General features: G+C 39.5%; 1 protein-coding gene across 2 annotated transcripts; it reads left to right on the top strand.

The window, feature by feature from the left end:
- Nucleotides 1-1,708: 1,708 nt before the first annotated feature.
- On the top strand, nucleotides 1,709-27,376 carry si:dkey-3d4.3 (actin-fragmin kinase). Of its 2 annotated transcripts, none has more exons than XM_050048343.1 (8): nucleotides 1,709-1,763; nucleotides 13,418-13,609; nucleotides 13,892-13,974; nucleotides 14,097-14,175; nucleotides 16,173-16,219; nucleotides 17,160-17,280; nucleotides 17,657-17,846; nucleotides 21,334-27,376. In XM_050048343.1, the coding sequence occupies exons 2-8, from the start codon at nucleotides 13,441-13,443 to the stop codon at nucleotides 21,971-21,973; spliced, it is 1,329 nt and encodes a 442-aa protein (XP_049904300.1). In that variant the 5' UTR covers nucleotides 1,709-1,763; nucleotides 13,418-13,440; the 3' UTR covers nucleotides 21,974-27,376. The 2 variants fall into 2 exon arrangements, with proteins under 2 accessions (XP_049904300.1, XP_049904299.1); XM_050048342.1 differs by lacking the exon at nucleotides 1,709-1,763 and adding an exon at nucleotides 10,638-10,656.
- Nucleotides 27,377-27,507: the final 131 nt, after the last annotated feature.

Below are 27,507 nucleotides of genomic sequence, written 5' to 3'. Positions count from 1 at the left end.
GGAGCTCCCTCCATCTCTTGAACACCTGACTGAGGTTTACTCTTGTTTTTCCTCTTCTTTTATCACTCTCCTTTTTGCTCTTCTTTGCCTCCTCAGACAGAGGAGCTTGTTTTATTTTGCTAGGCCGTTTTTCTCTTGTCTCCAAACTTTGTCCGTCTGCCATTGTGCTCGTGACTCAACTATCTCATGCCCGTCTGCCATTGTGCTCGTGACTCAACTATCTCATGCCCAGCTCCTCATGAGGACCAGCTCCAGTCCCTGATTGGCTGACTGACCAGTTTCGCAATACATGACGCGTTTCCTGCCGTAAAGCAATTTTTTTCCCGCAAAATTTCGCCCCCGGTGGCAGAAGCTTATTACAAAGATTGCAAAGCCACTAAGTAACCTATGTAAACGCTGATAGTCTGATTTTACTGTGTATACTACCCTGTGCAACCCACATTATTTTCATAATGATATATTTAGGAAAAGATGCTGTCTGTTGCCTCTTTAACTAATACATTTGAAAAATGGGAGCAAAAATAAAAGTGTAGCATTTAAAATTTTTGTTCAGTGTATATATTATAATGTCTTCAGAAAATAGCAAATTGAGTTTTCAAACTTGTTTCTAATATTGAGGGGCACATGCCCCCTGCATCCCCTGAAATCTACGCCTATGTTGACATCAGCATCTGCCACATTGAATCTGCATTGAAACTGCCAGCCTGTAGCCTATTCACTTTCTTAAATACAACTTCCCTTTGAAGTGACCAAACAGCACATTTCTTTAGGAAATCTGAACGTATACAATTTGGCTTAAACACTTCTTTAGTTATTTGAATAAAATAAAATAACTACTGTTTTAGTCTCTACAAATTGAATTAATCATTTTTATTTAATTTTTTTATTAGCTTACTGAATAACAGTTTAAACAGCTGACAATTCAGAATAGTGGGATATAGCTCCCATGCTTAAGTGAGTGAGTTACAAAGTAGCAAGTCTTTACAAAAGTACCATGTAGCCTATTTAATTATAATGCAATCGGGTTATAAGCTAAGCTATTACATTGTAGGTAAATATCACTTTAGGCAAAACTATAACTGTCTTAATTTTATTAACAGGTAGCTTAGCTTTGCAAATTACAGAGGAAACACATCGGCTAATTCTGACACATTGAAAAAATGTATGTGTTTGCAATGTCCCTAACAAACAAACAACTTGGTAAGATAAAGCTGCATTGTCATTTTTTAACGACAAAAGTGCCTTTGGTAATGCTAGCTATATCTCACAGTCTCACAGTAATGAGCTTTTAAACCTTTATGGGTGATGTGTTAGCAAACATTTACATGACGTTAATAACTGGCTCATTTCTCATTACTAAAGTGCCCGGAATTTATTTATTTTTAATAAATATATCATTTCTGTACAAAATTAGTAATTTGTAGCCCTTATCAACAAATATCACCATCTAAATTAGTTACAACTACTTAACTTCTGGTTTACTAATCAGAGCACTTTAGCATGTGAGAAATTGGACTCTGAAATCTTATCTGTAATATAAACTTAATTCTAAGTACTTCTATTCTGAAAACATTTTTAATATCGATATGTTTCTGTATGTCCCTCTTCTGCAATGACCTGTCCAACCAAGCTCTTTAATAAGCAACAGGTATTTCTCAGATTTTCCACTTTATTTAGAAATCACAATTTCCGAGGAGACCATGAATGCATCAAAAGCCCGTTCACAGACAGAGAATCGGACGAAGAGGAGCAGTTGGGACTTCGTAAGTAACAGATTTTTGTTTACAGCAAGTTTTTCCATACATAAAATGCCTGTCACACTATTTTAGAAGGATAAAAACAATTCGGCGCTTAAATATAGGCTGTTGTATGCTTATTGCATCGGATAACGTTACAGTCTGCAAAGAGGCTCTAAAAAAGTTCCCCTCCTCATTTCCTCTTCTTCAGTGTTACCGTTATTAACGTTGCCCTGTTTGCGCTTTGATTTGTCAGGATCAGACACTGATAGAAGGAACTATAAAATTATAATCGACATTACATTAATCAAGCCACTTTAGACTCCTAAATAAACATAGGTGTTCCCCTGGAAACTGAGACGTAAATTAACGGGTCGCATTCCTCCGTAAGTGGTTGTTACGCTATCGACTAACGCTAGTAACGTTAACGTGCCCTAGCTAACGATAACTATGCGTTAGATGCCTTGTGCCGACTTTACCAACTTAAGAAAGATATTATAATATGTGTCTGAGTAATTCAGCTTTCAAATCAAAAATTAAACCCATGTTAAGGGCAGTTAAATTGCTTAATTTAGAAGGGAGAAACATACAAACAACTTAACAGTCACTGTAACATTGTAAAATAACTAAAAAGAACTATTTTACGGAACGTTATGTAAACGCGTAGCAGTTAACATAGTAAGTTAACTAGTGTTCGACGAAGCACAGCTGTGATATTAATGAGAGGAAAGCTCTTCAGTGTCAAAGGGTCACTTTATCTTTAAAGGTGCTCTCTCATCACAGCCAACACGAAAACGCGTTGGACACTGCAAACATAAAAGCAATATAGCATTTGGAGTGAGTAGAACATGCATGTTTTTGTGCCATGATATTTCTTTGATATACTTTTCCCCACAGCAGCTAGCTACTTTCTCCTGGTGTGGTGAATTGAGATGAACGGCCACTAAAATCTTCGATCAAATTATGTTGTTGTTGCAACATGAGTTTTCAGTGACTCCTGTGAAGTATTAGCTCAGACTAATATGACACATCCTGTTACAGTCGCTTACACTTCCAACCGTTCATCATCATTTAGCAACAGCATTCAGAAAACATGTATGGTCATGAACAAGCAGGTAAAATACACATGGAACAACCTCAAATTGAGAAATTTCAGTGAGTACCACAGACAAGTGTAAAGTCCTAAAGGGCTGTGGTGGAGGCAGGGTACATCAGTGTCTTTTTTTTTTTTTAATTTAATGCCACTAATAAAAAAACAAACAAACAAAAAAGCTTGCTTTTTGCCAGGCAACCACGCCATCAACTCCCCACCAAGGTCTTCCATCAGTCTACCATTTATCTGTTTATATCACAGTAATTGTAGTTGCTAGTTACTAAATGCACAAGCAGTCTAACGTTAGCTCTGGTTGAGGGTGAGAGGCTGTCAGCAAATAATATCGCCTCCACGATGGCAGTTTCCAGGCGTATTTTAGGATGACTTGGGCAGTTAGATAACTTGCTGTCCACCGGCGGGCTGTATAGCTCTGGGTATCCAGCAGCCGCTACCACCAGTTTCTCCTCCATTGTTTACCATTTGTAAACTTGTTGTCATGACCACCATGGAAGGCCACCTCTCAAATCATCCAATAGATAAATGTGAAAAAAGTGGAGATGGCGTGGGACGCTTTGTTTTACAACTTGAGGAGTTCAGAGCGCTCCAGCAAAAATGCCTGGCGCCTGGAGCACTGAACGTGAGGTGCGTAGCAACAATAAAACAGCGAGCAAGAAGCTGGATTCTCATTAAAATCAATTAAAACTGCCTCCAGCTGCTAAAACACTTTCTGTGTGATAAGGGCCTCAGTCATGGAAAACCTGGAAAAGTCACGGGATTCCACAATCACATATTCCAGGCCTGGAAAAGTCATTGAATTAGTAAAACCCGTGAAAGTTCTGGAAAAGTCAAGGAATTTGTTGTGTGTCATGAAATGAATTGTTATTTTTTGTGGATAACCTTAAACTTCATGTAGGCCTGATGTTATGGTCAATTTATTTTCTGTAGCTGTTGAAGCAACATAGTTCTGCCCTGCGTAGCTATGCGCCGATGCATGTTTGTTCATTTTCTCTCCACATTTTGTCTCTCCCTTTGTGTATACCAGCTACCTGGAAATTTGTTTGAATAGAGTTTGGATGTTATATGTTTGGATAATGCTGGACAAGTGGGGCAAGAAAAATAATGCTGTGACAGTGTGTTTTAGCATGTAAGGTCATGAATCCTAAAGTTTCCATACCTATGCTAAAAACTTTTAAACTGCATTTTTGAAATTGAGCAATTGGGCACACGGGCAGCCAAGGATTTTCAGTTGTCACTTGGAACACCAATACTCAGGGTTCCCACGGCCATGGAAAACCTGAAAAGTCAAAGAATTTCAGTCACATTTTCCAGGCCTGAAAAAGTGGGGCGATTAGTAAAAATCATTGAAAGTTTGGGAAAAAAGAAATGGAATTTTGTTGTGAGTAATTAAATTGTTACAGTGACCTTCTGTGGAAAACCTTCCATTTAATGTAACATAATGGCATTTATTTTCTTAAACTGTTGAAAGTAATGTAGCTCTAATGTTGATGTGTGACAAGGTTTTGTTCCATCACGTACGTTTCTTTATTTTCTCCCCATGTTCCGTCTCTCCCTTCATGTAAGCCAGGTTGCTAATATTATGTTAGAATAGAGTTTGAATCTGACATGCTGACAAACACTAGGCAAGTAGAGCAAGAAAAAATATGTATTATGGGTCCTTGAAAAATCATGGAAAAGTTTTAAAGTTTTGTCCATGAAAAATGTGTGGTAACCCCATTAACTGCTCTGAAAGTAGATTGTGGTAGTTCAAAGTTACGGAACATTCTTGTTTTTTCTTTTATTTCCAACAAAATGACCAATGAGTCAACCAAACTGTTGGTTGTCAATCTCCCAGTCTGGGAGCTCTACTACTCCGTGTTCATAACCCTGTGTAACAATTTCACATTTGTAGTATAATACTATACGGTTCTGTTTGTGTTATATGTTGGGAATGGTCATGGAAATGTTATTATGGGTCCTTGAAAAGTCATGGAAAGTTTTTGAAATTTTGTCCATGAAAATGTGTGGGAACCCTGTGAATATTGTAATGCTGTAGCTAAACCGAAATGAAAATTCAGAAAGGGTAACAGAACCTTATTTACAAAGTAATCTAGTCTCATTTCCCCAAGCATCTACCACTCAGTTATTGTGAGCAAAGTTATATCCAAGCAGCCCTGATATCTCAATGAACCAACGTTACCAGCTCAGTGGCCTAGTGGTAGAGTGTCCGCCCTGAGACTGGGAGGTCGTGGGTTCGATCCCCGGCCGGGTCATACCAAAGACTATAAAAATGGGACCCATTGCCTCCCTGCTTGGCACTCAGCATCAGGGGTTGGAATTGGGGGGTTAGGGGTTCACCACGTGATTCCCGAGCGCGGCACCGCTGCTGCTCACCGCTCCCTCAGGGGATGGGTCAAATGCGGAGAACAAATTTCACACACTCAGGTGTGTGACAATCAGTGGAACTTTACCTTTACTTTACAACGTGTGTCGACATGTGTCAGGTATTCAGTGCTGATAAATTCCTTCATGAATACAAGTTGAAAATACAAACTCAGTTGAAGATATGGAAACTCCTCAGTAACGTGTCAGGGCAAAAAAAAAAAGCTTCCTCTACATTTGTAATGTTGCACAGTCTTGTTTATTTTGTTTAGTTGATTGACAGGTTTTACATAGAAATACAGCCAGTTACTGGACCATACTACAGATACACTTAAAAACCAAAAGTAATAATTATCCCAAGACTTTAATAAATCGTTCAGTTTTTGTTGACACTTTAATCAGCTCATGTGGAAGAGCAAAACTACTTTAAATGGCTTAATGCATTCCAATGAAACAACACAAACTACATCCTCAAAAATTAATGTAAATCATTGAATTAGTACCACTGACTCCTTGTTGTAAACAGCAGAGTTGTAGTGTCTCAAAGTTTGTTTGTTTTTTGGTATGCAAGGTTTTCTTTTTTCAAATACATTTATTTATTTTACTGAATTGGTAAAATTAAACCTTAATTCACCCAGATACACTTAAGATAAGATATCAAATTAGACAAGCAAATTTAATATTAATGTCATGTCACGTCATGTCAGGGGGTGATCACACAGAAATGAGACGCTAGAGACGCGGACGCTTCAAAGACGCTTGAAATGCTGGAAGCGCTTATTCAATGCGCGCTAGACACAAAAACCCAGCAAGGAGTGCCTGTGGAGCAGGGGTTCGTGCACAACACACACACACACACACACACACACCTCCTGTCATCTCCCTATGTCTCCCCTTGAATATAGTGTTTCCCTCAAAGACAGTAGAGACAGTAGCTTACATGAAGCTATCATGAGCTATCAAATCAAATACAACTTTGTTTATATAGCACTTTTCATACATAAAAATGCAGCACAAAAACTGTGAACTACGAAATATGGTCACCAGCCCTCTCACATATCCCACTGTCTGAAAGTAAACTAGCTGCTACGACGATCGTCATTGTCAGTTACATTGTACTCACCAGACAAATTCGTTGCGCTGCTCGCACAGCTCCATGCGTGTCTCCTCCTGTATTTGTTCGAGTACTGAGGTGTGCGTGTGTTGTATAATTCTTCAAAATCAAATATTGTCAGGATAAATTTCTCGTCTTCGGATTGCATTGTGTTGTCTGTCGCTCATAACTGCCGTAAACTGCCGTAAATGACCAAACTGCCGGAACTGCCACAACAAAACAGGAATGAGGATTTGACTGGCTGCCTGGGCCAATGACGACAATGACGAATGGTGCTACTGGCATCTGACACTCAAAAAGTTGAAAATATCTTAACTTTTCAGCATCTAAAAAGAAGCGTCTACAAAAACGCGCGTCTAAAAAGACGCCGGAAAAACGCTCGTATAAAAAGACGCTTGAACGCCGGTCAGACGTGCCGTATCTAAGGAAAACAATGGTTTTACTGGTGTCGGGCTTCTAGCGTTTCATCTCTTTGTGATCGCCCCCTTAGTCTCTCCTCCATGACTGATGTCAATGTATATTTGATATTCTCATAGTGTATTTAATCCTTTTTTACATTATCAGTATTCATTTTATTGGGGTAATAATAAAATCGACTTACGAATAAGTGGTGTTTTCTTTTCTTTTTTTTGCTTTTTGTTTGTTCTACTGGCCACATCGTTCTTCATACAAGGTGCATTCAGGTGTCTTAACAAGGCAGGGCTAGGTGTGTTAATGCCATGTCATGACCTCAGAGCTGTTTGCTCATGTGACAGTTTGATAAGATGTAGTGGAGAGGCCACAATGTTGTCAAGGTGAAGAGAAAGGAGAATTTTGCAGCAGCCTATGGCCCGTGAGTCACTGCGTAAAAGTTTAATGTGCTGTTATTGCGTTGTGGAAAGTTACTGTGTTGATAACCAAACACACAGAGCAAAAATATTAAACCTTGTCTAACATGTACTGTATCTTTATAGCCTATATGTTGTCAAAGGTTGTTGAAGTGAGTCATCTGTTTTTCAGTGAATGTTTCCATTTTGGTTTTTTTTTTCTGGCAGCTGAGTCAATCCTTGTATAAATATCACTGTGTTTCAGTTGATTGACAGAAAATTAAGCCGAATCAACCATTGTTTGGATAATCAATGAATCATTAACAGCCTGATTTATGGTTTTGCGCTTGACACATATGAGGAGCAGTGCGACGTTTTCAGTATATGCTTTGGTGAAAGGTTTTAGTCATCTCCATGGTAACCACAGAGCCCCTGTGTTTTTTTAAGGCTTGAGTCTAAATAAAATCAAAGAATGTAGAGAAATAAAATCAGTGAATCAATACAAACTCTGTTGATTTCTTATGTGGCACTGGAATGAAAACTATTTTGGTTCAGTAAATGTCTACTGTCAGTCAGTCTGGTGAAGGCAGTTTGGCCACTCATATAGTGTAGATGTATTGGATATAGCTGATATAGTGTACTTCAGCCAGATGACCTGACATGACTCTGACCAAAGTTGGGTAGGTGAGGAGAAGCAATTGTTCCCAGAACTGGTAATCTAAATAACAACTGGTAATCTAAATAACAGGAAACAGCAGCTTAAATCACAGGAAACACTGTTTAAGGGATGCATGATATACACGAGCTGATAAGTTATTGGCAGATAATGGGACATTTTTATAATTATACATTATTCAGATAATTAAAAGTATCGCAGAATAAATAGGAACAAAATGAATAATATGAAGCCATACTGCTTTTATTAACTTATCAAGGGCAGCATCTATACATCCCGACACAGTGGGTGTCAGTGCATGTACCTTTAAACTTGGTTTGCGAGTCACCAATAAATAAAGAGAAGAGGAAGAACAACTGCAGCATGCTATCTAGAGGGCAAAACATGTTGCGGTGTGGGCGTCTTTCACAGTTCCAGAGGAAGACTACAGGATTGTGCTGAGGGTCTGATCTCCGACCGCTGAACAGGTTAGACATTGCACTGAAGCACCTTCTCCAGAGCATTAGCACAAGCTAATTAGCAGCAGCGGCTTACATCCAAAACCAAGCTTTTGATAGACTCGGCTCTGTTGTTAAAGGTATTAATATCAGCTAGCCATGTGATGCTACAGTTAGTGATTATTGTTATTATCAAGACACAGCCACTTGTTTGTCTGAGTTGAGGGTTGATGTGTGAGGTGAATCAGTTGTGCATCGCTATTCTACTTGGCAGTTAGGCTAGTCTATAATGGGATGGTGAGACAGTGCCTGGGTGCCTTTATAAAAATGCAGCATGATGAAATATTTCATACACCAGATGTAACGCAGACCTGCCGATACACAATCAACCTGTTCATATGAGTCAGCTGTCACTGTTTGTCTCTGTTAGCAGAGACTCCATTCTGCAGTGTAGTTTCTACACTTAGCTGATACACCAGAGAATTACACAGTAACGCTGGGCATCATAATCTCCCTCTCTCTTACCGTTAACTATACATTTAATACTGATTAAAAGTCATTTTACTTTCACATCCTTGTATTTATTATGTTCATCTGTCATGTAGGGTCATATGGGGGCAGGGGCGTTGAGGGTAGGCCGTTTGACAGCACCCCAGAAAATCTCCCTCTTTTTCACAGCCTAATGTTTGCAGGTATGGAAAAGTTAGAACTCTTAATTGTTTTTGTTGTGTTAGTAATAGTGATGTCAGGTTGATTTGGTTTGGTCAGAGCTATGAAATATTAAATCAGCCATATTTTCTCACTACATCTTAGGCCTTCTTACCCTCAGGTGTACATAAACTGCAGGTTATACACTTCTGTAAAATACAAAAATGTGAAATTATTGGTTATCGTATCGGTTATCAGCCATGAGAAGCAGGTAATTCTAGGTTATTGCTAACGGTTGAGAAAAATCCATATTGATGCATCCCTACTTTTAATGTAAGTATAGAAAAGCTTGTAGGTTTGTCAACTGATACTGCTTGTGTGTCAGACACTATAAATAGTCATGATTTATCAATTCTTTCTCTTTCTGGTAAACCCTCAAATGTCAAATCCTGTGTTTTGTCTCTTTATTCCACAACAACAGACCGCTGCTTCTGTGGACAGTCACTGAATGCAGGACGAAGTCGGTGTGGATTTAGAACTACTATTTGGCAGCGATAGTTACACTAACAATCACATTGCGCGGCAAAATATGATATTGTCCATGACATAACAAAATTCTCCATGTGCATGACTTGAATGAAAAGTGACGTGTGACACCCTTTTCTGTCTAAAATACCTCATTTCTGTCAAGCGACACACTTAAAGTTTTGTGTGCCCCATATATAAATTAGACTTAATTTATAACAAAGTAGTAAACTGAATATCTTTGAATTTTAGACTGTTGGCTGGAGAGAACAAGATATTTGATGAAATCACCAGCATTTTTCACTATCTGGTTCTATAGTCACATTTTATAGATCAAAAAATACAGCTTGCAGATTAAAAAATTATGAAAATCAATAATGAAAATCAAGCATATGGCCTTACGCGCCCCATCAGTGCAATGGAGCAAATAACACATCTAAAGTCTTGAATTTTTAGGGGTTTTCCAAGAAGTAAACTATTCTCCACAAGACTGAATGAAATTAAAACCAAAAATGTGGGAATTTTTTGTGATTTTTTTCTAGTTTGTCATTAATTCCAACTACAAAAAAGTGACAGTGTAAGTCGTGCTGCACAACTAGTGATAACATGTAACTTTTACATGTAACAATTGTGTCCAAAGCACTGAAGTTACATCATTGTTTTAATAATTCTAGAATGTCCACTGTGCGTGACATAAGTGTCAATGTTGATCATAGTGATGGCAAAATGTGTTGTAATATTGTAACGAAGAGCCCTTCGTTACTAGTGACTGATGGCTTTGGCCTTGTAAATATTGCACAACTGGGTCTGTGTATGAATGTCACTTTTAAACAAACAACTTAATTAGGCACTTTAATAATGGCACATGGCACTTTCATGGTGATAGTTGCACTTTATTGGCATGATTTGCACAGAGCAGTTTGCACATTGCATATTGGTGACGTGTGTTGTCTTCTGCCAGGTGCGGTTGTGGATGATCTGCTTCACCTGAGGGGGGGAGGGAGTTAGAGTAGACAATACTGTGTGTGTACCTACAAGGTTCATAATTGATAGACATCAGTTAAAATTAAGTGCTGTTGAGTTTTGGTTCATCAGACATAACATAAATGTGCTTTAATATTGCAATGTGAAAGTGTTCATTAGTGTGTTAAAGTTGCGGCCTGTGTTTGAGTTGTTTGTGTAGATTCTTACCTGTCCTTCCTGTGTCTCCTCCAGGGTGTTCGGCCAAAAGAGTCCCCGGCGGTACGAACACCAACTTAAAGGTTCCGGGAGAGACCAAGTGATGGGATAGGAAGAGGGGGTTTGGTAGTTGGTGTATATATGTATATTTATTGTAGTGGGTTTGTGTTTATTCTGGGGGGGTAAATAGCAGTACAGCAGTCATGGTAAATATTATGGTAATTGTATGCTGGTTATATTGTCCGTGGTGATTAGCCATGAGATAATATATTTTGTTAAAAAAACCTGTTAATGGGAGCATCCAATCAAATGCACCAGTAATAGGGTATAAAAGGTGCCAGTTTCCATCTGTCTTTGTTGCTGGTCAGGTCTCCCATCTGTAAATGCTGCCATGCCTGTACCGCTGTTTCTGGTTTGGTAAATAAACACCCATGATATGGTGCACCGTACAATTGCCTTTTGACTGCTGTCTTACTGCATCATCCAGCCGCTATGGTCATTCTAACAAATATAAGTTGTCAAATGACCAAGTTATCAAATAAAACCAAAAAAAGACTACGGCTGTAGTTAGAGGGAGCCAACTGCACAATAACATTGTCCCCAGAGCCATGCTTCACAGTGTGTTTCCCTCCAGACACCAGAGCCTATAGCAGCAGTCAGGTGCTCTGTGAGTCACAGTCCCAGCCCAGGAGCCAAGCTCACTACAACCATAACAACTAACAGTGTACTGCTAACACACAATGGCTTGTCATACCATATGCCAGCCTCGTCGCTGTAGGAGGCTACATTAGCTGGAGAGAGGATATCTGGTGTCATCAGCTGAGGAAGGATAATAGAGCATCCATTTTCTTCCAGTACTTACTCTCAGAGCCACAATGTCATAAGGTACATGACTGTCATTTTCTTATCACCATAAAGGTTTATAGGGTGGTGAAGCAGGGTTTTCCACTGGAAGTAGTTTGGTGGTATACAGTACATGGTGGGTTTCAGCTACAGTATGTAGGAGCAGACACAGAGGCAGAAGGCTGTAGGTCTGTGCTCTTATTTAAAGCAGAGATGGACTGATGTTAAAATAGGAACCGCAGCTCAGTGCAGACCATATTCAGTCCACATGTTGATTATCGAAGTAGCTTCAGCCTGCTTGCCTGAACTGCTTGTGTGTTTCTGGTTGTACTGTTTGTATTTATTGTCACACATCCACACTGGAATATGACTGATAGAACTGCTGGACACTACACTACTACACTGAGCTGAATCAGGCAGATCCAGTTTTATGTCATCTCATCAATTTAGGTAACAATCACCTCAAGTGAAGTGTTAAATGTATGTATTTATCCTTGTATTTTCCCTTTTTTCCACTTTTGGAATGTGCAGTGTCTCCTGCAGTGTTGTTCTTGTTAATGCGACAGTATCTGCCATGTCTACTGTAATATGGCTTGGTATGGGTACTCAATATCTCTAAGGTATCAGCCAAAATGACCCAGTATCAAGTCGCACTGAAACCTCTCTGGTCAAAGGATACAACTGACAATGTGTGATTGGCCCACTGCTGCAGCAGTCAACAGACCCATACAGTCTGTGGTGTGGTGAAGTCGAGCATGGTTTATTTGACAGAGCTGGCAGTTTAGCGTGCCAAGATGCCACTAAAATGTTCGAAATTATGGCATTACTACATTCTTATGGCCTCTGGGCCATTTTATGCAACTGAATGCACCACCTGGACCACCACTTTGTCCAGGAGCTTCACCTCCATGGTGGCCATTTCAAGTACTGCACTTATGTGCTTCCACACCTGCTTTTTTCTATTGAGATCGTGGTAACTGCGGTTTGTAAAGTCGTATAGCTCTGGGTATGCACCGCTGCTACCACCAGTTTCTCCTCCATTGGCCCGTCTCTCAAATAATCCAACTGGACAGTGGGAAAAAAGTGGAGATGATGTGGGGGCTTTTCCACTCTCGTTGAGTTGAAGATTTTCAGCTCAAGACATTCAGAGTGCTCTGGCAAACATCAGGGCCTGTGGAAATATTATATCGATATATTTCTTCTAGTCTCAGATCACTATATAATTGTAGCTGTTTTGTTGTTTGCCTTTACCCACTTAGTCATGACATCCATATTACTGATGATTATCTATCAAAAATCTCAAATCTTGTGTATATATTTTGTGAAAACACCAAAAGTCAACCTTATGGTATCATCACAATATTGATATTCAGGTATTTTGGTAGTGTCTAGTGTCAAATAACATGTCTTTAAGCAGTCAGACGAGGTCAGTGTTACTCCACTCTTTTCTGCAGCCTCATTTGGGGGTAGACTAGCTGCTGAGTCCTCAGATTATTTTAGGTTTGTGAGGCAGCTGCTTTTTACAAAGTCAGCAAACATCCTTTTCTCTGTTGATCATTTAGCCATCTATGGTGTAGAACCCTAACATACTTCCACACTCTGCCTCTCAGACGCTTCAGTGTTGTAATTATCTGACCAACTCAGCTTTGCTCGCTAGCCTTCTTCTTCATTTTTATTGATCACCTGGGTTTACTGATAGGTCAATAGGGCACACAGTAGGTCAAGCTGATCATGAATTTTAAGAGCTTCCATTTGGACCACAAGGAATACTTCTTCAAGCACTCTATTGCGCTTAGAGACTAAACATTTTGTTTCAGACAAAAATGTGACAACCCTAAAGTAAAATTTGAGTATTTCCCCTAGTCCTGTAAGACTTAAACCACTGCATGATGAAAGTATTAAAAAAACCTTGGTTGTGAAAGGGCTATGGATACATTTCATATGATATTTAATCTGAACACATACATGTTGCTTCTTTTAGAAGATGTCCAGTGAGAGCAGACAATGCCCGCCATGAGTCAAAGTAGTCCTTGCCTGTGGACTCAGCTCCCTCAGAGCAGTCAGTCCCCATGTGACCGCTACAAGCACACCTGCTGCAGCTATGATGGAAATGTCTACATCCTGGGAGGAAGGGACAACGGCTGTCTGAGGGACTTCTGGAAGTACAGCGTGGGTAAGGGCTTGATACACAACTATTGTTGAGTTTACTTTAGTGCTAATAAGTAGGATTTTTACCACTGCATTAAAAAAAAAAAGATTTGTTGAAATCAATGTGACAACGTGAAGGTCGTATTCGCACTATTATTAAAGTATTTCATATGATGCATGATATACTACAGAGATAACTGCCCTGTATGATATGCTCTTCTAAAAGCCAGAAAAGACAACAAAAGAAAGGTGAGCTGTGTTGCATGATTCCGGCTAATCCAATGTATAATTGTGTGTCATACTTTAGTGCGTAATGAGTGGACAGAGTTGAACTGCACCAGTGAAGCTGCACCAGAAGAACTAGAAGAACATTCTATGGTGGCTCATGAGGTACACACTCATCAAGATGAGTTGATGAAAAATTTCTTTTGAAATAGTATAAAAAAAGTTTAATGTTGCTTCTGTCTCTGCTAAGCAGTCTGTCAAGAATCTAACTGCTCTGATCTTTCCAGGGCTTCCTCTACGTGTTTGGAGGCATGCTGGATTCTGCATACACAAAGTGGAGACATCCCCTCTGGATATTTGACATTGGTGAGTTTTACTGTAGAGGTGCATGCATGATACAACTTGCATTGACTATTGCCTGCAAATGTTAAGGCTTGAGAGACAAACTTGTTGTTGCATGTCAGTTCCAGTTCCACGTCTCCAAGGCCCAGGGAAAACAGTCAGTACTATAGATAAACTAGTGTATCCCCAGTATGCATTTAATAATCAGAAGTGTTGCTGCTATATAAACATCTCCCTGGACAAGCAGCCAGAATCGGGGACAAGCAAGGATTAAATGAAGATTAGATCAATTGAACACCCACAGACAATGGTCAATCATCCACCAATTATAAATGGCAGATATTCATTTGAAATAGTTTTAGAGCTGATCCGAAGAGCTGATCAGATAATGCAAAACAATATACACTGCTAAAAAGCTTCACTCGTCTGACAGTTCTTACAAACTGTAGCTCATACTGAACGTTCACTGTTATATTCATAGTTTACCGATAACCTTACTTCCAGCTCACCTGCCTGTCCCGAGTGCAGACACACTGGATGTGTCCGAAATCATTCACTCACTCACTACTCCCCACTCACTATATAGGGAGTTCTATGTAGAGGACCTTTGTTGTGTTGAAGTTTGTTTTACCAGTCAGTCATGTAACTACTTGTGAATTTAATGTATAACGTTATGCATTACGCCTTTACGGCACAAATCAGAGCTAGAAGCGACCTAGCTTGCGACCATAGCTAGCGTTATTTGCTCTACTCTGTACAGTAACTTTTAAGCACTAAAGATCAGTTGCCGATTTATTTTTATGTCCTGGGGAACCAGACTACTCATTAAATTGACAGTTTGTTACATGGCAAAGAAACTGGTAAAACAAACTTAAACATGTACAAACATGTTCAGCAGGTTGTAATCGAGTTGCTCTCTCTGTGTCTGTCCCATACAGTCCATCTGTCCCTTTGGCACAATGCATGATGGGATATATTGCTTGACCATTGGTTGTACAGTACTTTTCACGGTGCATTGTTGGATACTTTGAGTCCACTAAGGTTATAATAATTTCCACTATACGTTCAGACAGCATTACATAATGGCAAACTTACTATATGTTAGACTACATAGTGAGTAGTGAGTGATTTCGGACACAGCCACCATCTTTCTCTCTTCACTTGCCACACACACACCACACTGAATGCCACTGCAGATGCTGGGGCACACTGTGTTTTTTTTACATTTAGCTTGATTTTGTCCTGTATTTTGCCCACACAACATGACATCTTTATGTACACCAGCTCTTCTTCTTCTGCATTTTTTTCAGGATTTATGTCAGGGTTAATTTTTTCTGTGACTGGAAACACAGGGTTGATTAGGGGAGGCCGAGGGCAGTTTAAACAATTTGGGGTTTTGATGGAAGAAAAAAAAACAAAAAACACACACATGTATATGTGTGTGTGTGTGTGTGTGTGTGTGTGTCGTAGACTGTAGATAAAGGTTTGTTTTTAAAACAATCTTGCTTACCGCCACATTTATACATTTTTAATCACCTGTAGTTACTGCCTGTCCAGCTCAGCATTTATAGCAAGATATTTTAGCCATATTTCAATTTTGGTGCAGAACAGTGCCACCGGAGGGCAGTACCAATATATGGTAGATAATGATTCAATATTATGGTTACAAAATCATGGACCTTGTATATGTAGCAGTTGTGTACAGCAGTTTAAATGGGAATGCTCACATCTGGGAGTTTATAGTATAGTCATCTATTGTTCTGTATATTGAAGGGACAGAGGTACGTCAAAGATTTTTTTTTTTTCACGATTTTTTTTTTTTCACACCAAGTATGATTTTAAATAAAGTAATGCAAACCATTTGTTCCTTTAGTAACTTAGGACATTAAGGTTACCTTCCTTCATCTCAATCAGCTGTCTGTATGACATTAACTTACCATCAGTTTTTGGTATGTTATTTAGCTTCTTTTTTTACTTAAACTCTGCTTTATTTTCATTTTCCTTTGTTGTGTGTCTTTCAGCAAATCAGAAATGGGTGCATTGCCAGGGAAAGATGAGCTCCCCTCAGGTACATAGCATCTTTCATAACATGATGATCTGAAGAAGTAACAGATAATATGAGACCACTCTGGTCTCCTCTTGCCAAGTGTCCTCGTCAGTGTTCTTATTGACAGCAACTGTAAAGAATTAGACTCTGTTTAAATTGATAATACACAACAATTAATAATAATGACATGTTTGAGCTTGTAGTCATAAGACTCTACAACACATTACAGAATGTACTGCACTGAATTTAAGGGTTAACAAAAGAAACGCTTGCTATCAGGTGCAGTAAGTCTTACTGAGTGTTAGCCTGTATTACATTTTAGCAGCACTTTTTTTTATCATTAGCAGAGCAACTGCCTTGTTGTCATCCGAACTGACAAGTAAAACTCAAACATCAGAAAAAAAGGCATCACAGCACTGTACAAAAATCAAGCAACACTCATTTCACCAAATAATGCTTTCATTTTTATCTTCACCAACTTAGGAGAGATGTTTGTTTGACAAAGACCTTAAATATTCTCAATACATGATGTAAAATATCAGTGATGTACATTTTTACAAAGATATAAACCTTTCAGGGCAAGTTTGTTCCGATTAAAATAGATTTTTCACAGTGATAGATGCTGCATTTATGAACATGCACTTAAGTCATATCATTTGACTCAAAGAGAAACTTGAGCTCTGAGGACATCCAAAGTTTCTGAAAAGGAAAATTTTGGAGGCAATTCTAGTGGGTTGTCTTGAACACAGCATGATCTGATTAGGTGTATGCTGACAGCCTCCAAATTAAGACTCTCGTCCCATCTGGAACCTTGAAAGCTCCTTGGAACCTACACAAGAGAAATAGAGATTTATTAAAAGAATACAATATGAAAATCAACAGCGATGGTGTTTTAAGTTGCTAGGGATTATAGACACCTTTGGTTTGCCAGTAAATATCCTGCCTGTGTTTATATGTTTAGACCCAAATGCCAACCAACAGAAAAGGACACAGTGCTGTGGTGGTTGGCTCTGCCATGTTGGTGTATGGGGGTTTCATAGACATGAAAGGATCCTCACAGGACTTTTGGAGTTTGGATTTTGGTGAGATAAAGTTGTTTTTATTCCCATATAAAAAAAAGCACACATTATATTGTTGTTATATGTATTTATTGTATTATTCATGTTATTAGCCATCTGAGCAGCGTAACGTTAACTTGAGAATAAAATTAGCCTTTGACAAAGCAGGATCAGTTGTACAAATCATGAGTGGGTATTATGTAACATAATTTCTGCGAAAACTGCTCAGCAGTTGTCAGCACACAGTAGGTGAGAGATACAGAAGGCTGGATGTTTATTATTATCATGATAGTTATGTGTTGCAACTAATGTTTTTACTTAACGTTACTGTGAGAACACAGTGTGAGCTCCACTATGTGCATTAATTGTAGATACTTGTGTGTTTTAATGTGCATGACAGATACTATGGCTTGGTCCCTGCTAAATGGTTCTCAGCAGGGCTCATCGGGCCCAGGTCCGAGACATAGTCACTCAGCCATTGCCAGCCACAGCTGCATGTACCTGTTTGGGGGCTTGAAAGGTTTGCGGGAGCAGAGAGACTTCTGGAAGTGGAATTCCATCAGCCACATGTGGAGCTCCCTCAGAAACAAGTGAGAAGTGCCTTCATCTGTCAGCTTGTCCTTTTAGGTGTTATCTTGTGTCCACAACTAAATACAGTATTAATATTGCAAAAAAAACCTAAAATGCTGGCTAGATCATGGTCCAAGATTATTCCTCGACCTTTACCGTGTTGAATATAATGGAAAAACCCCACCTTGCTCTATCACATGACAAAGTCAAAGTCCTTTGTTTACAGGAAGTTAGGAGCTATAACATTCCTCTTTCAGTCTGATAATGTGAATGCTTAAAGAGGACAGACAGACCACCATGCTCATCTATCACATATAAACTTTTGAGTCCTGTCAGTCTGAACAGTGAACAGTCCTGGCATGACTTTAAAGTTATATCTAATCTATGATACAGAGTACTAAGGTGCAGTGTGAAGGTTAGGGTGTGAACAGCTGCAGCGTCCTAACATATGTCACTGCGGGTCAGCACATTATAACTTGTCAGTGTTGATGCATCAGATCCAGGTTTGGAAATTAACTTTTTGTCCACCTGCCACTGTGGCTGGTGGAATCCAGCCTACTAACCAATTACCGTGTTTTTTTTGGCTTTTGTCAAATTTTATTCCGGTGTATTTACAAGATTGGCTCCGCCTGCCAGAACGGCTTGGGGGCCTGCGACTGCCTGTGACATCACACATCTGCCTTACTAGGGCAACTCCAACCGGACAAAATACATTGCGCCCAATTTGCATGATAGATAGATAGATAGTAGCCCCTTTTACACTGCCAGATTTTCAGCGAATGTTGGGCCCTTTTGCCGGCAAGCTGCGAGCGTGTAGACACACACAGAGCCAGATTGGCGAGTTGATCCGAGGTGCCCAATTTTCTGCTTCGTAGGGTAGTCATATTGGTGGAACCTTTTTGGTTTAAACAGAACGAGGCAGCCTGGGATAAACAGGAAACAGCTGATATCAGGAATGAGCAGCTAGTAGCAAGAGGGAAACGCAAACCTGACAGACGCTGTAAAGATGAGCAACCGGAGAGACAAAGAATTGCGCACCCTCCTTGCCCCCGCAAATAAAGAGACCATTAACCTGCAGATGACGGCGATGATGAAGGACGGGCAAACTTATGAGAGAATCGCCGAAGGACTGACCAGTCGCGGCTTCCCTCGGAGTACGTCACTGTTTACGTCACAGGCTGAGCTACACGTTTTGTTCCTTGCTCACGCCCCCCATTGGCCCGAAAAAGGCACATTCTGTATGAACAAAAGTAGGCAGGCAGGATTTTGCTGCACTCCCCGATTTTGTTTTTATACTGCCAATGCTGAAAGAAGGCTTATTGGGCTTTCCTGCAAAATTGCACAATTCCTGTCTAAAAAGGGCTACAGTCTATGATACAGACAGATAAGCCCCTTTTACACTGCCAGATTTTCGGCAAATGTTGGGCCATTTTGCGTTTAAACAGAATGAGGTGGCCTTCCCCACGGGAGGGGCTGTTGATGACTTGTGGGAGGAGATGTTGATGACGCCGCACGTGCGGCCCACTGGTGGTGGATAAACAGGAAACAGCTGATAGCAGGAATGAGCAGCTAGTAGCAAGAGGGAAACGCAAGCCTGACAGACACTGTAAAGATGAGCAACTGGGGAGACAAGGAATTGCGCGGCCTCCTTGTCCTCGCAAACGAAGAGGCCATTAACCTTCAAGTGATAAGGACGGGGAAGGACGGGCCAACTTAGGCGAGAATCGGTGAAGGACTGACCAGCCGCGGCTTCCCTCCCATATCACTGTTGACATCACACGCTGAGCTACACGTTTTGTTACTTGATCATGCCCTTGCTCATTGTGTGACGTCACAGGCAGTCGCAGGCCCCCAAGCTGTTCTGGCAGGCCGAGCCGATCTTGTACCTACACCGGCATTGTCACAGCTTCTCCTTTCTATGTGATGCTGCTGATGTGCATTGCACCTTCACATTATAGTTTGTAATGCTTTCCTGTAACTACATTATTTTTATGCCTCTACGCCGGTGATAGCCATGGCCCGAGGCATTATGTTTTCGGGTTGTCCGTCCCTTTGCCTGTCTGCTTGTCCCATTCTTGTGAAAGTGATATCCCAAGAACACCATGAAGGGACTTCTTCAAATTTAGCACAGACGTTTAACTGAGTAGATTTTGGTGGTCATAGATCAAAGGTCAAGGTCACTGTTACCTCTTGTCTCTCATTCTTGCGGACGTGATATCTCAAGAACATCTTGAGGGAATTTCTCAAATTTGGCACAAACGTCCACTTGCACTCAAAAACGAACTGATTAGATTTCTGTTGTGACCTTGCACCCTTCTCATTCTTGTGAACGCAATACCTCAAGAAGGCCTAGAGGGAGTTTCCTCAGAGGTGGCATCCACTTGGATTCAAGAATGAACTGATGATAATTTGGTGGTCAAAGGTCAAGGTCACAGTGACCTTGCAAAACACATTTTTGGCCATAACTCAAAAATGTATACAGAAATTATGACAAAATATCACAAAAATGTCTAACAGGATAAAATGATGGAGTGATGACATTTTATATCCAAAAGGTCAAAGGTCAGCTTCATTGTGACATCATAATGTTCTGCAAAAACTCTTTTCATACCTGAAAAACAGAAGGGGAGACATTTGGTCAAATACTGAATTGGTCACACTAATCTTGAAACTGTGCTGACTGTATAGATCTTTGGGTTGAAGACGTTTATGAATCATTATATATCATCATAAATAATATGGCAAGTCACTAAAGTTAATTTGATTTATGCTCAGAATCAGCTGTCCATGCCAGCAAATTTCACAAGCAGTTTGTTGAAGTGTTTGATCAGGCCACGCCAACATCTAACTGCTGGCAGAAGAACTTGATCCTGTTAGGATAATAATGAGAATGTCTCAACACCTGCTGAACAGCCAAGGATCAGTTTTCAACTGGCTGTGCCATTCTTCATAGGTTGACATGAAGAGACTGCATAGTAGAGGAAATGCTTATTGTGATACGGTATGTGTATAGTGAAAAATAAAGCAGAACCAAGGTATTTAGTAATGGGATTCACTTCCTTGTCTTTCCAATTAAGAAAGAATAATGGCAGTAGTTTATAATAAGGATGCAAATTATATACTTAAGTAATACTTAATTGATGTATTACAAATTCCTGTTGCTCCCTATTAGCAAGTGATCAAGTCACATTAATTAAGGAATGCCAATTCACTGTAACTTATACATTAATTAATATGTGACTAATATAACTGGATTCCAGTTACATAAAAGTTCATTTCAGACCCATGCATTTGCTCCATCTCCCTGAAAGCAGAACAGTAGCTGTTCTCATAAAAATGTGAAGCTGTTTTTCACAGCATTTGCTCTATGTGTTTAGTACAATTTGAGGATTTCCACCCCATAACTGTCACAGCTGGAGGTTGCATACACAAAAAGACCTATGCACACAATAGACATTGTTTTGTGTGTTCCTTTCTGCTAAAACCACCTGTGGTTGTTTTCCTCAGGTCCGGCCCATCCAGACTGGTGGGCCACTCAGCTGTGGCCTACAAGGACAGTATGCTTCTTTTTGGGGGAGGTGAGAGCCAGAATTCTCCAAAGAACTGTCTGTGGAGGTACAACTTCACCACTCAGACCTGGGTGCAGGTCGCCACACTCCCAGGCTCAAATCCCCCAGACAAGATTTACCACTGCTGCGCCGGGCTGGGCCCCAGCTACAACTCCAACACCAGCAGCCCCTGCTCCAGTTCAGGACTCGAACCCAGGCTGCTGGATGGTAAACTAAGGCCCTTCAAGAACAAGTGCTTCCCTGCCCCGCTCATGTTTCTGGGATCAGAGGGAGCTATAGAGCTGGAGACGTTCAGCCCAGACAAATGCTACGGGAGCAAAACACTCAAACAGTCTTCAGAACTGGACAACAGCACAGAGGGCTTGATGGGGAAAGATGCAAGGCAGATCGGAAACTGTCTGACCTTTGAAAACAAGGCTTTCAAGAAACAGTGGAGCTGCACAGAAGAGGACCTTCTGGATGAGGAGGATGAAGATGTAGCCCAGCATCTGCCTGATCTGCTGCTGTTACTCGGGGGGAGACCTTTCACCACACACAGTCCTATCTCCATATGGCAGATGACTCTGACTGACTCCTAACAGCCTGTGGAGAACACATTTTGTAAACGTTTTTTTTCTGTATGAGAAATGTGAACAAAAACAGTGTTATATTATCATTTGACCTTAAATCTTATATGTTTAAAGGGATAACTGAGGTTCTGTGAATAAGAAAATAACTAATTTTATTATGCTGTTACTTTTTTAGTTTTAATGTTGTGTATGAATTTATATTATTTTCCTTTTTTCAGCACTCAAATATATTACAGGAAAATTACATTAGGGAAACTCTAAAATTATGACAGGTAAATATATCTAATCAATACTGTAACTGTGAAAATGATGGATCATGCACATGAACAAAATCAGGAATACCAATTCAAACCCCAGACCTCCCTACAACACAATATAGTCCCTTATATTAACTGTCCTGCTGTGACAGTTTGGTCTGACTTTGTACTACACTATCAGTCTGTGACATAATTCAGCCCCACAGGCTGTGCACGACACATTGCACAGTTGCCTTCACTTACTGCCGACATGGAGCCGATAGTAATGCCTGTCATACAGTCTGAATTACACACGATGGCGCCAGAGCTCAACGTTGTCTTAATGCCTGAGCTATAACTGAAGGAATAAGTCTCAGTTATCAGTGGTTCCCAACCTTTTCTCTGAAGAAACTCCTTTTCTATCACTGAATAAACTGATGATCCCTGAATATTTTATGGATATTTCATATTATATTTAATGCATGGCAATAACAGTACAGAACTGGTAAACTGCAAAGTGAACGCAACAACTGCAGGAAGTTTGTGTAAAACAAGTGATTTGGATACATTTTGAGCAGATTATTCCCTGTGAATATTGCATCAGAGTTGAGTTTTCCTGATATTCTTAGGAGTTTTTTTGGTATGATTCTCTGTCTGTATCATGTTTTTTTTTTTTTTTTTTTGAAATAATCATGCACACAAATTCATACAAATTCAGTGTTTTTATGTCTCTGGTTTGTGATAGCCGTGGCCAGAGGCATTATGTTTTTGGGTTGTCCATCAGTCCATCCGTCCCATCCTTGTGAACACAATATCTCAAGAATGCCTCTGGGGAATTTCTTCTAATTTAGCACAAATATCCACTTGAACTAACAATGAACTCCTTATTGGTGGTCAAGGGTGGTCAAAGGTCAAGGTCGCTGTGACCTCGCATCCACCGCGTTCTTGTGAACGCAATATCTCAAGATCACCTTGAGGGAATTTCTTCAAATTTGGCACATTCACTTGGACTCTACAGTGAACTGATTGGATTTTGGTGGTCAAAGGTCAAGGTCAATGTGACCTTGCAAAGTGTCTTCTTCTTGTAAATATGATATCTCAGGAAAACTCTAAGGGAATTTCATTAAATATGACACAAACGTCCACCTGGACTGAAGAATAAATTGATAAGAATTTTGTGGTTGACGGTCAAAGGTCAAGGTCACTGTGACCTCACAAAATGTGTTTTTGGCCATAACTTAAGAATTCATATGCTAATTATTAATATCTAATAGCATAAAATAATAAAGTAAGGACATTTTATATCCTAAAGGTCAAAGACATTTCACAGACATGGATGTGAACTGCAAGAGAAACTCTACTGGTGAGCAGTCATACAACCACGGGGCAGTAATTCTAGTCTTCTTCCTGATGTTTTGCCATTGCTCTCTTAGCTCTTTTGTTGTTAGGCTGTTAAGCAGCTCTGCCCTTATCTTGTGAGATTTTTTAAAACTTTATATCTTGAAAAATAATCTAAACTTTAAAATAATTTCATGTAATTTTCTCTACAGAGATGAATGAAATGCAGAGATATAGGCCCACTAAATAATTTAAAAGAAAACAAATTCTTGCACCCCTTAAAATCAAAAAGGCTCCGTAACCCTCTGTCAGATTTTGGTGACCCCCAGGTTGGAACCCAATGGTCTAATAATAACTAGTCAATTTACAGATAATCTCTGGTTTTTATATGTGCTTCTGAATAGAAATTGGATTCCTTTAAACTGGGAGTGTCTGCTGACACACTTGTGATTTCATTTCAAGTTTTTATTTTTTCATGAAAAATTATAAATTCTTTCATGTTGGGGAGAGCAGAGTGTCCCGATTTACTCTCATTTCCCACCTCCTCTTCTTTTCTGCTGCTGCTCCAAGTTCTTTTTCCTCATTTTTCCCCTCTTGTGTTCAGCCATTACTGCACATAGAATATAACCAGACAGGGTGTGCATTGTAGTGCACTGAGCATGCTTGACATGTAGTAGTGTACACAACACAACATCAGCAGTGAAGAAGCAAATAGGATGCACTAGATGTGTTGACAACAACGGAATGTTGTTTACATAGACAGTTTTATTCTTGAAATATAAATGGGTACAACAATGGGTATATGGTATCTTCAAAATGATCTTTAAAATGAAAACATAGTATCAATATTTTGGTATTGATCCACCCACCTTTACACAGCAGGGCCCAGTCCCCACTCCATGCTGGGTCCATACAGACACTGCAGCTCCAAAGAGTAATAACTTTGGTAGGAACCAGTGTGCTAAGTGCTACAGGCAGGGTATTGAAGTGAGAAAGTATTGAAAGACAGACAAACAGGTTGACAATTGACAATATAAATAAATAACATTTGTGTCAGCTTTATCATTTAAGGTTATTACAGTAAAAATGTATTATTCCATACTTTCTGACATCATTTTATGTCTATTGTTTATTAAAGTAATACAGTGGCATGCAAAAGCTTGGGCACCCCTGGTCAGTTTATAATGTAATGAAGAAATGGCAGTTAACAGGAACTGTGAATGTCAAGTTGAGGTCTGGAAGACCAAGAAAACTTTACTAGAGAGCTGCTCGTACAATTGCTAGAAAGGCAACTCAAAACCCCCATTTGACTGCAAAAACACCTGCAAGAACATGTATCAGACTCTGGAGGGGTGGTGCACTGTACTACTGTCTAGTCAGACCAATATGACCTTAATGGAAGAGTCATCAGGAGTAAACCTTTCCTGTGTCCTGATGGAATTAAAATAGAACTTTTTGGACGCAATACATGAAGGTATGTTTGGAGAAAAAAGGGTGCAGAATACCTGTCCAACTGTTTATTATGGAGGGGGATTGATCATACTTTGGGCTTGTGTTGCAGCCAGTGGCACAGGGAACATTTCACAGGTAGAGGGAAGAAAGGATTAATTAAATTCCAGCAAATTCTGGAAACAAACATCCCACCATCTGTAAAAGAAAAAAAAGCTGAAGATGAAGAGAAGATGGCTTCTACAACAGAACAGTGATCCTAATCACACCTCAAATTCAATGATGGACTAGTTCAAGAGGTGCAAGCTGAAGGTTTTGCCATGGCCCTCACAGTCCCCCGACCTAAACATCATTGAAAATCTGTGGATAGACCTCAAAAGAGCAGTGCATGGAAGACGGCCCAAGAATCTCACAGAGCTAGAAGCCTTCTGCAGGAAGAATGGGTGAAAATCCCTCAAACATGAACTGACAGACTCTTAGCTGGTTACAAAAAGCATTTAGAAGCTGTGATACTTGACAAAGGGGACGTTACTAAGTACTGACCATGCAGGGTGCCCAAACTTTTGCTTTCCACCCTTTTCCTTTTTTGTTATTTTGAAACTTTAAAAGAATGAAATAAAAAAAGTAATCTTTCTTAAAATATTGAAGATATTTGTCATCTTTAACTTAATGCCTTTTGGAAATCAGTTCATCTTCTGCTTTCCTATTCACAGTGACTGAAATTTTGACCATGAGTGCCAAAACTTTTGCATGTCACTGTATCTACACTCAATGTAATATTCAAACCCAGGATTTATTTATGGCTGAAATGTTTCACCAAATATTCTAGATATCTTTTGCATACCAAATACAGACTTGTCTGTACCCAAATACAGAAGGGCATATTTGAAATATTTGGAAACGCTGTTATCTCTGCTAGAATTTAAAATAAACTGCTGTGGGTTTAAACAATGTTTTTGCTGCACAGCACAAAGTTTGCCAGACTTCTGCTTGTTAAGGGGAAAAGTTCCCCTCACATATTTGCAGTTTGTGACTGTAATTCCACTGGGGGAAAATACTAAGTCATAAATAACTGAGTCATTTCTAAATAAACTCTAACCCCACGCGCTCATGGCTAAACATTGTTTTTATTGGACTTTTATTTTCCATCTGATGACATTAGGTCATGTAAATCTAATCTAAGAGTCAATGTACTCTGTGAGTGGACCTGTAGGAAAGTAAACTAATCAGCTCTTATGCAGCAGGCCAGGCTGCTCTAATCCATCACTGCTGCTGCTGCTGCTGCTGCACCTCATTTCGTTTGGCCTATTGACCTACATTACTGCTCCCACTCATGACACAAACCTGCTCCTGCAAACTACTCCTACCAGGACTTAGACAACACATGATGTGACTGTGGTACATGATGTTCACATTATGTATGTGTGACCTTATCATGTGGTAACCAGAGGTCAGTGATTCCCAACCTTTTTCCAGTCCTTAAAATATCTTCTTATGGCCTCTTGTCTTGTGAGGTTATGGATCGAGTGTTATATGATTTGCAACCAATTCAATTCACGAGTGATTTTCCTTCTCACATAATTTGATTTGAGGGCTTTTAATAGACTGGTACTGTAACTGTTCCTGCATTACATTTGTAAGTATTCTCAAGTGCTATTGCTATTATTATCATCACAATGACCTCTGTATCTATTATGCTCGCTCGTAATGCTATATTATTACATAACATACATGTACCCCTGTACAGTACATATAGTCCATTTGAATAACAGCAGCAGTTGAATGTAACTAAGTACATTTACTAAAGTAAAATTTTGAGGTAGGCCTACTTGTACTTCAGTATTTCCATTTCATGCTACTTCATACTTCTACTCCATCTCAGAGGAGAATTTTACTTTTTATTGCAATACATGTTTTTATTTTCTTTATACATCTTTATACTTGTTTTTGCGCCTAATGGTTCACTTATAAAATATATTAACATACTTTTTGGCTTTTCTTTGTAGTAATCTCATTTTGTGCTAGATATTACTTGTTTTAGATCGTACATTTTTGTTCTGTGTTGTCTGTCTGTAATTTCTTTTTCAAGAGTGTCTTGGCCTAGACACTCTTGAAAAAGAGATTTTTTAATCTGCAGAGATTTTTCTGGTTCAATAAACGTAAAACAACATAAATAAAATACACTGCTTGGTATTTTAATATATCTCAAAATGTATTACCCTGTACGCAGTTCTGTCAGATTTTCTTCCAGACTGCGGAACCATTGGTGAACATGTCTGTATGTTAGACATTGAACATTGTGGAAGGCTTTGTATTTTTCTTGTGTGTTATTTTTCTTTCTTATTTGTACTCTGCTGTCTTTTTACTGTGTTTTTTTATTGTGATATGGATCCCCTGGGTCTGAAATAAAGAATGAATTGAATTGAATTGTATTAGTTTAAGTGCAAGTTAAGTGCAAACACCTCTCGATTGTACTTAAGTACAGTTCTTGAGCAAATGTACTTAGTTCCTTTCCACCAC

This window comes from Epinephelus moara, chromosome 7 (genome assembly GCF_006386435.1).
Source record: "Epinephelus moara isolate mb chromosome 7, YSFRI_EMoa_1.0, whole genome shotgun sequence".
NCBI classification, from domain to species: domain Eukaryota; kingdom Metazoa; phylum Chordata; class Actinopteri; order Perciformes; family Serranidae; genus Epinephelus; species Epinephelus moara.
Note: the sequence above shows the minus strand (reverse complement) of the source record. Positions and strands in the feature narration are given on the sequence as shown.

Excerpts from the sequence above, each read along its gene's own strand:
- si:dkey-3d4.3 (XM_050048343.1), top strand. The coding sequence starts at position 13,441 with ATGCCCGCCATGAGTCAAAGTAGTCCTTGCCTGTGGACTCAGCTCCCT. Across the intron at positions 13,610-13,891 it reads CTTCTGGAAGTACAGCGTGG|TGCGTAATGAGTGGACAGAG; the intron begins GTAAGGGCTTGA and ends GTCATACTTTAG. Across the intron at positions 17,847-21,333 it reads TGGAGCTCCCTCAGAAACAA|GTCCGGCCCATCCAGACTGG; the intron begins GTGAGAAGTGCC and ends TGTTTTCCTCAG.